General features: G+C 48.0%; 1 protein-coding gene across 17 annotated transcripts in view; it reads left to right on the top strand.

The window, feature by feature from the left end:
• LOC110519104 (phosphatidylinositol-3,5-bisphosphate 3-phosphatase MTMR4) overlaps positions 1-15012 on the top strand; it is a 123129-nt gene that overhangs the window by 52339 nt on the left and 55778 nt on the right. For 9 of the 17 annotated variants that reach the window (XM_090188843.1, XM_090188840.1, XM_090188841.1 and 6 more), the window contains 5 exons: positions 969-1085; positions 4976-5005; positions 7503-7585; positions 12643-12809; positions 13693-13789. In XM_090188843.1, the coding sequence (XP_090044969.1) occupies positions 969-1085; positions 4976-5005; positions 7503-7585; positions 12643-12809; positions 13693-13789 (494 nt within the window). The remainder of the gene's footprint in view (positions 1-968; positions 1086-4975; positions 5006-7502; positions 7586-12642; positions 12810-13692; positions 13790-15012) is intronic. The other 8 variants (XM_090188848.1, XM_090188850.1, XM_090188849.1 and 5 more) reach the window with 1 other exon arrangement.

Below are 15012 nucleotides of genomic sequence, written 5' to 3'. Positions count from 1 at the left end.
GATCTCTCTGGCTCTCTCGCTCCCTTCTCGTTCTCTCTAACCTCTCGCACTTGCTCTCTCGCTCCCCTCTCGCTCTCTCTACCCTCTCCCACTTGCTCTCTCGCTCCCCTCTCGCTCTCTCTACCCTCTCCCACTTGCTCTCTCGCTCCCCTCTCGCTCTCTCTCTCCCCTCTCCCTCTCTCCCCTCTCCTATCCATGCGGTCCTCTTTACCATTAGAAATAGAATCTAGTCATTCTATTTCTATGCTGTTTTTAACCAAAGCAGATCTCCATGGTAACCATTGTCCAGTCAATCTGTAAGGTTCAGTGAGTGTATATAGCTGAGCAGTGCAGTTTTTGTCTCTCTTCAGAAGACTAAATCCATCTTAGATCATAACAAGTCCTCCAGAAACAGCCCAGGAAACACACAGGGCGTGTCATTGTACTGTATTTTAATATTGTGTGATTCCTGGTGGAGACGAGTGTGTTTTTTTAAGAGATTGGTTGTCCACTGGTCTCCATTTTATTTTGTTCTGGTTTGATGTGTGTGTGGCTGTTCACCCCTGACAGAGTACACTGGGACAGAGTACACTGGGACAGAGTACACTGGGACAGAGTACACTGGGACAGAGTACACTGGGGACAGAGTACACGGGGACAGAGTACACGGGGACAGAGTACACGGGGACAGAGTACACGGGGACAGAGTACACGGGGACAGAGTACACGGGGACAGAGTACACGGGGACAGAGTACACGGGGACAGAGTACACGGGGAGAGGGGAGACGAGGATGATAATTATTCAGGTCTAAAGTGGATGTAACACTGCAGTGTTTTAATGTTGTGTTGCGTTTTGTTTCCTGATTTAAAAAATAGATTTATATTTTTTCCCAGTTTTTCCTTATCACACCGTTGATCTGGTGTTGTCTTTTTAACGTTGCGTCGTTGTAGTCTTAACCTTTTGTATTGACGTTTGCGTCCTCTCCAGGTGCCGTTCCCAGCTCTTCAGGGGGAAGGGGTGGAGTATCTGGGCCGAGCCGACGACGCCGTCATCGCCATCTCCAACTACAGGCTCCACATCAAGTTCAAGGACTCCGTCATCAATGTAAGACATGATGAACACACAGCCTGCTTCCTAATGGCCCCCTCTAGCCTCATCATCCCCTGGTGCTTGGTCCTCCTCTAGCCTCCTCACCCCCTGGTGCTTGGTCCTCCTCTAGCCTCCTCACCCCCTGGTGCTTGGTCCTCCTCTAGCCTCCTCACCCCCTGGTGCTTGGTCCTTCTCTAGCCTTCTCACCCCCTGGTGCTTGGTCCTCCTCTAGCCTCCTCACCCCCTGGTGCTTGGTCCTTCTCTAGCCTCCTCACCCCCTGGTGCTTGGTCCTTCTCTAGCCTCCTCACCCCCTGGTGCTTGGTCCTTCTCTAGCCTCCTCACCCCCTGGTGCTTGGTCCTTCTCTAGCCTCCTCACCCCCTGGTGCTTGGTCCTCCTCTAGCCTCACCCCCTGGTGCTTGGTCCTCCTCTAGCCTCCTCACCCCCTGGTGCTTGGGCCCCCTCCTCACCCCCTGGTGCTTGGGCCCCCTCCTCACCCCCTGGTGCTTGGGCCCCCTCCTCACCCCCTGGTGCTTGGGCCCCCTCCTCACCCCCTGGTGCTTGGGCCCCCTCCTCACCCCCTGGTGCTTGGTCCTCCTCCTCACCCCCTGGTGCTTGGGCCCCCTCCTCACCCTCGGTGCTTGGCAGTGCGCTGGTCACCACAGAGAGCGATGCATTGAGCAGTGTCTCTGATCTCACCAGCCAGGACTGTTTTGACGTGGCCTCTGGGGTTTTAGGGAGCCGGTGCCAATGATTCCTTACTTGCGTAGACAGACACACACACACACACACACACGTCCCCTCCTACTGACATCAGCCCCTGCTGTAATACAAACAGCCTAGTTGTTTTCATTCACTGACCTGGCAGAGAGATTCCTCCTCCCTCAGCTTGCAGAGGCCTTGTAGCAGGACTCACATAGGTCTCCACTGTCAGAGTTTATGCTTCCTTCATATCAAAATGTTAAATTCCCTGGGGGTTTTTTCTCCCTTTACACTGTCTGTTTGCTCTGTTTGTTGAAAAGTATTCTGGGTAATATGTAGGGTTTAGCAACATTTCTAGTAGTAAACGTTAAGTAACATTTCTGAAAAGTGGCACGCCGTACAGTAGGTTTGGCATTCTGCCGATGTTTTCTCTGTCTATAGCCAGGATTAAGCAACATCTCAAAGAAGAGAAGTGAAGGATTGGCGTTTCACAGTGCAAGCAGGGTCCTGCACTGAACCTAGTCAGAGGCACAGATGAACTGTAGTAACCGTTAGTAACCGTTAGCCAACCAGCTCTCTCCCCTAAGCCACCTCCTTCTAATCGCTCTGTTCTCACCCTTTGAGCCCATTGAGGTTATTTCTCTTCTCTCCTTCTCTTCTCTCATTTTCTTCTCTTCTCTCCTTCTCTTCTCTCCTTCTCTTCTCTCCTTCTCTTCTCTCCTTCTCTTTTCTCGTCTTCTCTCCTTCTCTTCTCTCCTTTTCTTCTCTTCTCTCCTTCTCTTCTCTTCTCTCCTTTTCTTCTCTCCTTTTCTTCTCTCCTTCTCTCCTCTTCTCTTCTCTTCTCTCCTTCTCTTCTCTTCTCTCCTTCTCTTCTCTCCTTCTCTTCTCTCCTTCTCTCCTTCTCTTCTCTCCTTCTCTGTTCTCGTCTTCTCTCCTTCTCTTCTCTCCTTCTCTTCTCTCCTTCTCTTTTCTCGTCTTCTCTCCTTCTCTTCTCTCCTTTTCTCGTCTTCTCTCCTTCTCTTCTCTCCTTCTCTTCTCTCCTTTTCTTCTCTTCTCTCCTTCTCTCCTTCTCTTCTCTCCTTCTCTTCTCTCCTTTTCTTTTCTTCTCTTCTCTCCTTCTCTCCTTCTCTTCTCTCCTTCTCTTCTCTCCTTTTCTTCTCTTCTCTCCTTCTCTCCTTCTCTTCTCTCCTTCTCTTCTCTCCTTTTCTTCTCTCCTTCTCTTCTCTCCTTCTCTTCTCTCCTTCTCTTCTCTCCTTCTCTTCTCTCCTTCTCTTCTCTCCTTTTCTTCTCTTCTCTCCTTCTCTCCTTCTCTTCTCTCCTTCTCTCCTTCTCTTCTCTCCTTCTCTTCTCTCCTTCTCTTCTCTCCTTCTCTCCTTCTCTTCTCTCCTTCTCTTCTCTCCTTCTCTTTTCTCGTCTTCTCTCCTTCTCTTCTCTCCTTCTCTTTTCTCGTCTTCTCTCCTCTTCTCTTCTCTTCTCTCCTTCTCTTCTCTCCTTCTCTTCTCTCCTTCTCTCCTTCTCTTCTCTCCTTCTCTGTTCTCGTCTTCTCTCCTTCTCTTCTCTCCTTCTCTTCTCTCCTTCTCTTTTCTCGTCTTCTCTCCTTCTCTTCTCTCCTTTTCTCGTCTTCTCTCCTTCTCTTCTCTCCTTCTCTTCTCTCCTTTTCTTCTCTTCTCTCCTTCTCTCCTTCTCTTCTCTCCTTTTCTTCTCTTCTCTCCTTCTCTCCTTCTCTTCTCTCCTTCTCTCCTTCTCTTCTCTCCTTCTCTTATTTCCTTCTCTTTTCTTCTCTTCTCTCCTTCTCTTGGTTGTGGTTCTACCTTGTGATTTTTTTTCTCTGCTTCAGTTTATTATCTTCCATCTTTAGCTCACTGTCTTTTGATGTTCCATTTAACCTCCACTTCCTTCTGTTTTATTTCTTTAGTTTAATCATTTTTCCATTTCTTCCCGTCTTGACACCGTTCTCTCTCTGCTCCCCCTCTTTCTCTCTCTGCTCTTTCTCTTTCTCTCTCTGCTCTCCCTCTTTCTCTCTCTGCTTCTCTCTGCTCTCCCTCTCTCTCTCTGCTTCTCTCTCTGCTCTCCCTCTCTCTCTCTGCTTCGCTCTCTGCTCTCCCTCTTTCTCTCTCTGCTCCCCCTCTTTCTCTCTCTCTCTCTCTGCTCCCCCTCTTTCTCTCTCTCTCTGCTCTCCCTCTTTCTCTCTCTCTCTGCTCTCCCTCTTTCTCTCTCTCTCTGCTCTCCCTCTTTCTCTCTCTCTCTGCTCTCCCTCTTTCTCTCTGCTCCCCCTCTTTCTCTCTCTCTCTCTGCTCTCCCTCTTTCTCTCTCTCTCTCTGCTCTCCCTCTTTCTCTCTCTGCTCTCCCTCTTTCTCTCTCTGCTCTCCCTCTTTCTCTCTCTCTCTGCTCCCCCTCTGTCTCTCTCTCTCTCTGCTCCCCCTCTGTCTCTCTCTCTCTCTGCTCCCCCTCTTTCTCTCTCTCTCCTCCCCCTCTTTCTCTCTCTCTCTCTGCTCTCCCTCTTTCTCTCTCTCTCTGCTCCCCCTCTTTCTCTCTCTCTCTGCTCCCCCTATTTCTCTCTCTCTGCTCCCCCTCTTTCTCTCTGCTCCCCCTCTTTCTCTCTCTCTCCCTCTGCTCCCCCTCTTTCTCTCTCTCTCCCTCTGCTCCCCCTCTTTCTCTCTCTCTCTCTCTCTCTCTCTGCTCCCCCCCTTTCTCTCTCTCTCTCTCTCTGCTCCCCCTCTTTCTCTCTCTCTCTCTCTCTCTCTCTCTCTCTGCTCCCCCTCTCTCTCTGCTCCCCCTCTTTCTCTCTCTCTCTCTCTCTCTCTCTCTCTCTCTCTCTCTGCTCCCCCTCTGTCTCTCTCTCTCTCTCTCTCTCTGCTCCCCCCCTCTCTCTCTCTCTGCTCCCCCCCTCTCTCTCTCTCTCTCTCTGCTCCCCCCCCCTCTCTCTCTCTCTCTCTGCTCCCCCCCTCTCTCTCTCTCTCTCTCTCTCTGCTCCCCCCCCTCTCTCTCTCTCTCTCTCTCTCTGCTCCCTCTCTCTCTCTCTCTCTCTCTCTCTCTGCTCCCCCTCTTTCTCTCTCTCTCTCTGCTCCCCCTCTTTCTCTCTCTCTCTCTCTCTCTGCTCCCCCCCTCTTTCTCTCTTTGCTCCCCCTTTTTGTCTCTCTGCTCCCCCTCGCTCGGTCTGTTTCTTCTCCCTCTCTGTTCCTGGTGCCTGTTACTGTGTTGTAGACCTATCCAGGTGTGGACAATCACATTTCTGTGAGTACATTGTGTCAATGGCAACCCTCGGCTCCCCCCCGTCCTCCCTCACAGTCTAGACGAGCTTCTGTCATTAATTCTCTGTTCGGTTCAGACTGACTGCTGCTCGATTAATGTGCACCCTAGAAGAATAAAATCTCATTTTAACTTTTCAATTGGAAGCAATCTAACCCCCCCCCACACACCCACCCACCCACCAGCGTGGATGGTGATTGGTCAGCCCCAATCAAAAGTCAAGCCTCATTGGGTAATTGTATAACTGTTGAGTTTGGAGTGACGTCATTAACACCTCTGACCCCGTGGACCAATAACAGAGCTGCGGTAATGGAACACGACAGGCTCAGCATGACAGAGGGAACACTCTAGAATCAGGCTCAGCATGACAGAGGGAACACTCTAGAATCAGGCTCAGCATGACAGAGGGAACACTCTAGAATCAGGCTCAGCATGACAGAGGGAACACTCTAGAATCAGGCTCAGCATGACAGAGGGAACACTCTAGAATCAGGCTCAGCATGACAGAGGGAACACTCTAGAATCAGGCTCAGCATGACAGAGGGAACACTCTAGAATCAGGCTCAGCATGACAGATGGAACACTCTAGAATCAGGCTCAGCATGACAGAGGGAACACTCTAGAATCAGGCTCAGCATGACAGAGGGAACACTCTAGAATCAGGCTCAGCATGACAGAGGGAACACTCTAGAATCAGGCTCAGCATGACAGAGGGAACACTCTAGAATCAGGCTCAGCATGACAGAGGGAACACTCTAGAATCAGGCTCAGCATGACAGAGGGAACACTCTAGAATCAGGCTCAGCATGACAGAGGGAACACTCTAGAATCAGGCTCAGCATGACAGAGGGAACACTCTAGAATCAGGCTCAGCATGACAGAGGGAACACTCTAGAATCAGGCTCAGCATGACAGAGGGAACACTCTAGAATCAGGCTCAGCATGACAGAGGGAACACTCTAGAATCAGGCTCAGCATGACAGAGGGAACACTCTAGAATCAGGCTCAGCATGACAGAGGGAACACTCTAGAATCAGGCTCAGCATGACAGAGGGAACACTCTAGAATCAGGCTCAGCATGACAGAGGGAACACTCTAGAATCAGGCTCAGCATGACAGAGGGAACACTCTAGAATCAGGCTCAGCATGACAGAGGGAACACTCTAGAATCAGGCTCAGCATGACAGAGGGAACACTCTAGAATCAGGCTCAGCATGACAGAGGGAACACTCTAGAATCAGGCTCAGCATGACAGAGGGAACACTCTAGAATCAGGCTCAGCATGACAGATGGAACACTCTAGAATCAGGCTCAGCATGACAGAGGGAACACTCTAGAATCAGGCTCAGCATGACAGAGGGAACACTCTAGAATCAGGCTCAGCATGACAGAGGGAACACTCTAGAATCAGGCTCAGCATGACAGAGGGAACACTCTAGAATCAGGCTCAGCATGACAGAGGGAACACTCTAGAATCAGGCTCAGCATGACAGAAGGAACACTCTAGAATCAGGCTCAGCATGACAGAGGGAACACTCTAGAATCAGGCTCAGCATGACAGAGGGAACACTCTAGAATCAGGCTCAGCATGACAGAGGGAACACTCTAGAATCAGGCTCAGCATGACAGAGGGAACACTCTAGAATCAGGCTCAGCATGACAGAGGGAACACTCTAGAATCAGGCTCAGCATGACAGAGGGAACACTCTAGAATCAGGCTCAGCATGACAGAAGGAACACTCTAGAATCAGGCTCAGCATGACAGAGGGAACACTCTAGAATCAGGCTCAGCATGACAGAGGGAACACTCTAGAATCAGGCTCAGCATGACAGAGGGAACACTCTAGAATCAGGCTCAGCATGACAGAGGGAACACTCTAGAATCAGGCTCAGCATGACAGAGGGAACACTCTAGAATCAGGCTCAGCATGACAGAGGGAACACTCTAGAATCAGGCTCAGCATGACAGAGGGAACACTCTAGAATAGACTACAGGCCTTGACCTAAAATGATTTATATGGTTGTATAATGGTTGTTGTTTTTGTATGAATGAGATTAACTGTGTGGCAATTTACTATATGACAACAATGAAAAGTGTAAATACCTTGACATATAAACTTTCTAGTTTATTGAAAGGTGATTTAACTTGCAATGTGATGATTTTATAAGGAAGTTCAAGTGATGCTGCTGTTTTTTAAAAGGCTAGATATTGGTGTTGCTATGGAGATGTTGTTGTGTGGTCCGTTTTAGGCCTATATACCTAAACAGAGGCTTGACTGAATTTACATAACCAATGGGGAGAGTTAAGTCTAGCACCAATGTCATCTTCCAATCCCCACTGAAGTGCTACCTCTGCTGTGTGTGTGGGGGGGGGAATGTCTGGCTACCTCCTCGGGCTCGCAGCCTACTCTACAATAGCGTAGCTAAACTAGAAGTGTTGTGGGTCCTGTGTAATGTCATGTCTCTCTGGCTCCCCCTACAGGTACCTCTGATGCTGATCGAGAGTGTGGAGAGCCGACACATGTTTCAACTGCACATCACCTGCAAGGACTCTAAAGTTGTCAGGTAAAAAGAGAGAAACTCCTATGGTGATTGGTCAGACTGATAACTACACTGGCCAGTGACCTATGGTGATTGGTCAGACTGATAACTACACTGGCCAGTGACCTATGGTGATTGGTCAGATTGATAACTACACTGGCCAGTGACCTATGGTGATTGGTCAGATTGATAACTACACTGGCCAGTGACCTATGGTGATTGGTCAGACTGATAACTACACTGGCCAGTGACCTATGGTGATTGGTCAGATTGATAACTACACTGGCCAGTGACCTATGGTTATTGGTCAGACTGATAACTACACTGGCCAGTGACCTATGGTGATTGGTCAGACTGATCACTACACTGGCCAGTCACCTATGGTGATTGGTCAGATTGAAAACTACACTGGCCAGTGACCTATGGTGATTGGTTAGATTGATAACTACAGTGGCCAGTGACCTATGGTTATTGGTCAGACTGATAACTACACTGGCCAGTGACCTTTGGTGATTGGTCAGACTGATAACTACACTGGCCAGTGACCTATGGTGATTGGTCAGATTGATAACTACACTGGCCAGTGACCTATGGTGATTGGTCAGACTGATAACTACACTGGCCAGTGACCTATGGTGATTGGTCAGACTGATAACTACACTGGCCAGTGACCTATGGTGATTGGTCAGATTGATAACTACACTGGCCAGTGACCTATGGTTATTGGTCAGACTGATAACTACACTGGCCAGTGACCTTTGGTGATTGGTCAGACTGATAACTACACTGGCCAGTGACCTATGGTGATTGGTCAGATTGATAGCTACACTGGCCAGTGACCTATGGTGATTGGTCAGATTGATAACTACACTGGCCAGTGACCTATGGTGATTGGTCAGATTGATAACTACACTGGCCAGTGACCTATGGTGATTGGTCAGATTGATAACTACACTGGCCAGTGACCTATGGTGATTGGTCAGATTGATAACTACACTGGCCAGTGACCTATGGTGATTGGTCAGATTGATAACTACACTGGCCAGTGACCTATGGTGATTGGTCAGATTGATAACTACACTGGCCAGTGACCTATGGTGATTGGTCAGACTGATAACTACACTGGCCAGTGACCTATGGTGATTGGTCAGATTGATAACTACACTGGCCAGTGACCTATGGTTATTGGTCAGACTGATAACTACACTGGCCAGTGACCTTTGGTTATTGGTCAGACTGATAACTACACTGGCCAGTGACCTATGGTGATTGGTCAGATTGATAACTACACTGGCCAGTGACCTATGGTTATTGGTCAGACTGATAACTACACTGGCCAGTGACCTATGGTGATTGGTCAGGTTGACCTGTGGTGATTTGTCAGGTTGATAACTACACTGGCCAGTGACCTATGGTGATTGGTCAGACTGATAACTACACTGGCCAGTGACCTATGGTGATTGGTCAGACTGATAACTACACTGGCCAGTGACCTGTGGTGATTGGTCAGATTGATAACTACACTAGCCAGTGACCTATGGTGATTGGTCAGGTTGATAACTACACTGGCCAGTGACCTGTGGTGATTGGTCAGGTTGATAACTACACTGGCCAGTGACCTGTGGTGATTGGTCAGGTTGATGCCCCATGAATCAGTTTTTTTTCTTCTGTTTTTCTACCAGATCAAAAATAAGATTTGTTTTCATAATAGTATTCATTTTTGATTCATGGTTGATTGATTTGACATTTAAAAAAAACTTTTTTTTAAAAAATATTTAACTGCATTTATAAGCTCAGTTCTAAAACAAGGATACTTGGCAATAGTCTCGTTTGTGTGTGTGTGTGGATGGATGGATTTTCCACAATATTTCTACTAGTGAGAACTGTTGAGAGAACGACCTCTTTGTTATTTTGCTCGGAGTTGGAAAACAGATGTCATGAAGTTTGCTTAAGAACTGGTTTGGCTCAAAAAACATTTAGATGGCTTTTTTGTGTGTTTTTTTGTTGTTGTTGTTGTAAAGACTTGAGTTTTCAACTGAACTAAGAGCCCACTTTCTCTCTCATAAACACACACACATCAGAAGTATTTCCATGTCTTTGATTGTGATGGCTTTTACCACGTAATGCTGGTGTTTCTAGCTCCAACAGGGCAGTAATGCTGGTGTTTTTAGCTCTATTCTAGCTCCAACAGGGCAGTAATGCTGGTGTTTCTAGCTCCAACAGGGCAGTAATGCTGGTGTTTCTAGCTCCAACAGGGCAGTAATGCTGGTGTTTCTAGCTCCAACAGGGCAGTAATGCTGGTGTTTCTAGCTCCAACAGGGCAGTAATGCTGGTGTTTCTAGCTCCAACAGGGCAGTAATGCTGGTGTTTCTAGCTCCAACAGGGCAGTAATGCTTGTGTTTCTAGCTCCAACAGGGCAGTAATGCTGGTGTTTCTAGCTCCAACAGGGCAGTAATGCTGGTGTTTCTAGCTCCAACAGGGCAGTAATGCTTATGTTTCTAGCTCCAACAGAGCAGTAATGCTTGTGTTTCTAGCTCCAACAGGGCAGTAATGCTTGTCTTTCTAGCTCCAACAGTGCAGTAATGCTTGTGTTTCTAGATCCAACAGAGCAGTAATGCTTGTGTTTCTAGCTCCAACAGAGCAGTAATGCTTGTGTTTCTAGCTCCAACAGGGCAGTAATGCTTATGTTTCTAGCTCCAACAGAGCAGTAATGCTTGTGTTTCTAGCTCCAACAGAGCAGTAATGCTTGTGTTTCTAGCTCCAACAGGGCAGTAATGCTTGTGTTTCTAGCTCCAACAGAGCAGTAATGCTTGTGTTTCTAGCTCCAACAGGGCAGTAATGCTTGTGTTTCTAGCTCCAACAGGGCAGTAATGCTGGTGTTTCTAGCTCCAACAGAGCAGTAATGCTTGTGTTTCTAGCTCCAACAGTGCAGTAATGCTTGTGTTTCTAGCTCCAACAGGGTAGTAATGCTTGTGTTTCTAGCTCCAACAGGGCAGTAATGCTTGTGTTTCTAGCTCCAACAGTGCAGTAATGCTTGTGTTTCTAGCTCCAACAGGGCAGTAATGCTGGTGTTTCTAGATCCAACAGTACAGTAATGCTGGTGTTTCTAGCTCCAACAGGGTCAGTAGCTGGTGTTTCTAGCTCCAACAGGGCAGTAATGCTTGTGTTTCTAGCTCCAACAGAGCAGTAATGCTTGTGTTTCTAGCTCCAACAGGGCAGTAATGCTGGTGTTTCTAGCTCCAACAGTGCAGTAATGCTTGTGTTTCTAGCTCCAACAGGGCAGTAATGCTTGTGTTTCTAGCTCCAACAGTACAGTAATGCTGGTGTTTCTAGCTCCAACAGGGTCAGTAGCTGGTGTTTCTAGCTCCAACAGGGCAGTAATGCTTGTGTTTCTAGCTCCAACAGGGTCAGTAGCTGGTGTTTCTAGCTCCAACAGGGTCAGTAGCTGGTGTTTCTAGCTCCAACAGGGTCAGTAGCTGGTGTTTCTAGCTCCAACAGGGCAGTAATGCTTGTGTTTCTAGCTCCAACAGAGCAGTAATGCTTGTGTTTCTAGCTCCAACAGTACAGTAATGCTGGTGTTTCTAGCTCCAACAGGGCAGTAATGCTTGTGTTTCTAGCTCCAACAGGGCAGTAATGCTTGTGTTTCTAGCTCCAACAGGGCAGTAATGCTGGTGTTTCTAGCTCCAACAGGGCAGTAATGCTGGTGTTTCTAGCTCCAACAGTGCAGTAATGCTTGTGTTTCTAGCTCCAACAGGGCAGTAATGCTTGTGTTTCTAGCTCCAACAGGGCAGTAATGCTGGTGTTTCTAGCTCCAACAGAGCAGTAATGCTGGTGTTTCTAGCTCCAACAGGGCTGTAATGCTTGTGTTTCTAGCTCCAACAGGGCAGTAATGCTGGTGTTTCTAGCTCCAACAGGGTCAGTAATGCTGGTGTTTCTAGCTCCAACAGGGCAGTAATGCTGGTGTTTCTAGCTCCAACAGGGCAGTAATGCTGGTGTTTCTAGCTCCAACAGGGCAGTAATGCTGGTGTTTCTAGCTCCAACAGGGTCAGTGTTGCTGGTGTTTCTAGCTCCAACAGGGTCAGTGTTGCTGGTGTTTCTAGCTCCAACAGGGTCAGTGTTGCGCGTGTAGCAGAGTAGATGTGTTGATAGAAGATAGTCTTCCTGTCCACGCGATGGTCGATGATGTGGTGAGACTGTGATGATGTGGTGACACTGATGATGTGGTGACACTGATGATGTGGTGACACTGATGATGTGGTGACACTGATGATGTGGTGACACTGATGATGTGGTGACACTGTGATGATGTGGTGACACTGTGATGATGTGGTGACACTGTGATGATGTGGTGACACTGTGATGATGTGGTGACACTGTGATGATGTGGTGAGACTGTGATGATGTGGTGAGACTGTGATGTGGTGAGACTGTGATGATGTGGTGAAACCGTGATAATGTGGTGAGACTGTGGTGAAACCGTGATGATGTGGTGAAACCGTGATAATGTGGTGAGACTGTGGTGAAACCGTGATGATGTGGTGAAACCGTGATAATGTGGTGAAACCGTGATGATGTGGTGAAACCGTGATGATGTGGTGATAATGTGATAATGTGGTGAAACCGTGATAATGTGGTGAGACTGGTGAAACCGTGATGATGTGGTGAGACTGTGATGATGTGGTGAAACCGTGATGATGTGGTGAAACCGTGATGATGTGGTGATAATGTGATAATGTGGTGAAACCGTGATAATGTGGTGAGACTGTGGTGAAACCGTGATGATGTGGTGAGACTGTGGTGAAACCGTGATGATGTGGTGAGACTGTGGTGAAACCGTGATGATGTGGTGAGACAGTGATGATGTGGTGAGACTGTGATGATGTGATGATGTGGTGAAACAGTGATGATGTGGTGAGACTGCGATGATGTGGTGAAACCGTGATAATGTGGTGAGACTGTGGTGAAACCGTGATGATGTGGTGAAACAGTGATGATGTGGTGAAACTGTGATGATGCTTTTAAAGGTCCTGACCATCCTCTGACTTCCTGTCCTTTTTGTTGTTGTTCTGTTATCTCCTCAGATGCCACTTCTCCACCTTCAAGCAGTGCCAGGAGTGGCTGAGACGTCTGAACCGGGCCATAGCCAACCCTGGCAGGCTGGAGGATCTGTTCGCCCTGGCCTACCACGCCTGGTGTCTGGGGAGCAGCACTGATGACGAGGACCAGCACCTACACCTCTGTAGACCAGGTCAGAGTCACGCACAGACAGACAGACAGACAGACAGACAGACAGACAGACAGACAGACAGACAGACAGACAGACAGACAGACAGACAGACAGACAGACAGACAGACAGACAGACAGACAGACAGACAGACAGACAGACAGACAGACAGACAGACAGACAGACAGACAGACAGACAGACAGACAGACAGACAGACAGACAGACAGACAGACAGACAGACAGACAGACAGACAGACAGACAGACAGACAGACAGACAGACAGACAGACAGACAGACAGACAGACAGACAGACAGACAGACAGACAGACAGACAGACAGACAGACAGACAGACAGACAGACAGACAGACAGACAGACAGACAGACAGACAGACAGACAGACAGACAGACAGACAGACAGACAGACAGACAGACAGACAGACAGACAGACAATACGTTTTTGAGTTTACGGCTCAGAGAACTGAATTGTTAATAGCCTTTATCACTTCACTCCTAACAGACAAACGTGTGTGTGCCCGCGGATACACAGTAATGCACAGAGAATATACCGATTTTTGTGCTTAAGAATTAATGAACTCAGGGTTCTGGTTCCCTCGTTGTACCCATTGTGTTCATATCACATCCTCCCTTTCCCTCAGACAGGTGACCATGTCCTTTTTCTCTCTCTGTGTAGGTGACCATGTCCTCTTTCTCTCTCTGTGTAGGTGACCATGTCCTCTTTCTCTCTCTGTGTAGGTGACCATGTCCTCTTTCTCTCTGTGTAGGTGACCATGTCCTCTTTCTCTCTCTGTGTAGGTGACCATGTCCTCTTTCTCTCTCTGTGTAGGTGACCATGTCCTCTTTCTCTCTGTGTGTAGGTGACCATGTCCTCTTTCTCTCTGTGTAGGTGACCATGTTCGTCAGAGGCTGCAGATGGAGGTTAAGAGGATGGGCTTTGACATGCAGAACGCCTGGAGAGTGTCTGACATCAACCTCAAATACAAGTACGACACACACACACACACACACTGACACACACACACACACACACACACACACTGACACACACACTGACACACACACTGACACACACACACACAGACACACTGACACACACACACACACACACACACACACACTGACACACACACACTGACACACACACTGACACACACACACACTGACACACACTGACACCCATACACACACACAGACACACAAACAGACACACACACAGACACATGGCCCCCCCAGTCTCAACGCGGAGCAAGACGATTTATGATCAAACTACTGCCTCATCGTGTACGACACAGCACCACCCCCTTAATTAGCCAGCCCACAGTCTCCTAAGCAGGCACGTCTGTCTGTGCTGTCAAACGGTCCCAGACTAGCTAACGGAACAGACTGGATGGGGAGAGTGACTCAGCATTTCAAAGAGCATTTTCTGTGCCAGTCAGTGTTTAAACCTTCTTCTCTCTGTGTCATTACTTGGCTCTTGATCATCTGTGTGACAGCTCTGTGGGAGGGAGGGGGCGGGATAGGAGGGAGGGAGGGGGGGACAGAGACAGTAGGGAGGGAGGGAGGGAGGACGGGAGGGATGACAGAGACAGTAGGGAGAGAGGGAGTCTCTGAATGTCCTTGAGTGGCCCAGCCAGAGCCCAGACTTGAACCCCATCTAACATCTCTGGTAGAGACCTTAAAATGGCTGTGCAGCAACATTCCCCATCCAACCTGACAGAGCTGGAGAGGATTTGCTGAGAAGACAAAATACCCAAATTCAGATGTGCCAAGCTTGTAGCGTCATACCCAAAAATACTCTAGACTTTAATCGCTAACAAAGTACTGAGTAAAGGGTCTGAAAACGTATGTAAATGTCTAATTTCAGTCATTTTTTTTATAAATTAGCGAACATTTCTAAAAACCTGCTTTCGCTTTGTCGTTATGGGTTATTGTGTGGAGATTTCAGGTGAGGGAAAAACAATTTAATCAATTTTAGAATAAGGCTGTAATGTAACAAAATGTGGGGGAAAAAATCAAGGGGTCTGAATACTTTCTGAATGCCCTGTAAAGTAGAGGAGGCATGGAGATGGTGTTGTGTTGGGCTGTCAGAACAGATTATCGTCAAAAATAGATTATAAACATATTTGCTATGATGTTGAGCGTTGAGGGAGAGCCTCCTGAATATCTCTGTTTTCTCCAAGCGATGCTTAAAAACAATCTCACTTTG

The sequence above is a fragment of the Oncorhynchus mykiss genome, chromosome 10, assembly GCF_057628025.1.
Source record: "Oncorhynchus mykiss isolate SJ-2025 chromosome 10, ASM5762802v1, whole genome shotgun sequence".
Classification (NCBI taxonomy): domain Eukaryota; kingdom Metazoa; phylum Chordata; class Actinopteri; order Salmoniformes; family Salmonidae; genus Oncorhynchus; species Oncorhynchus mykiss.
The sequence above is the reverse complement of the archived record's forward strand: the minus strand, read 5'-3'. Positions and strand labels throughout refer to the sequence as shown.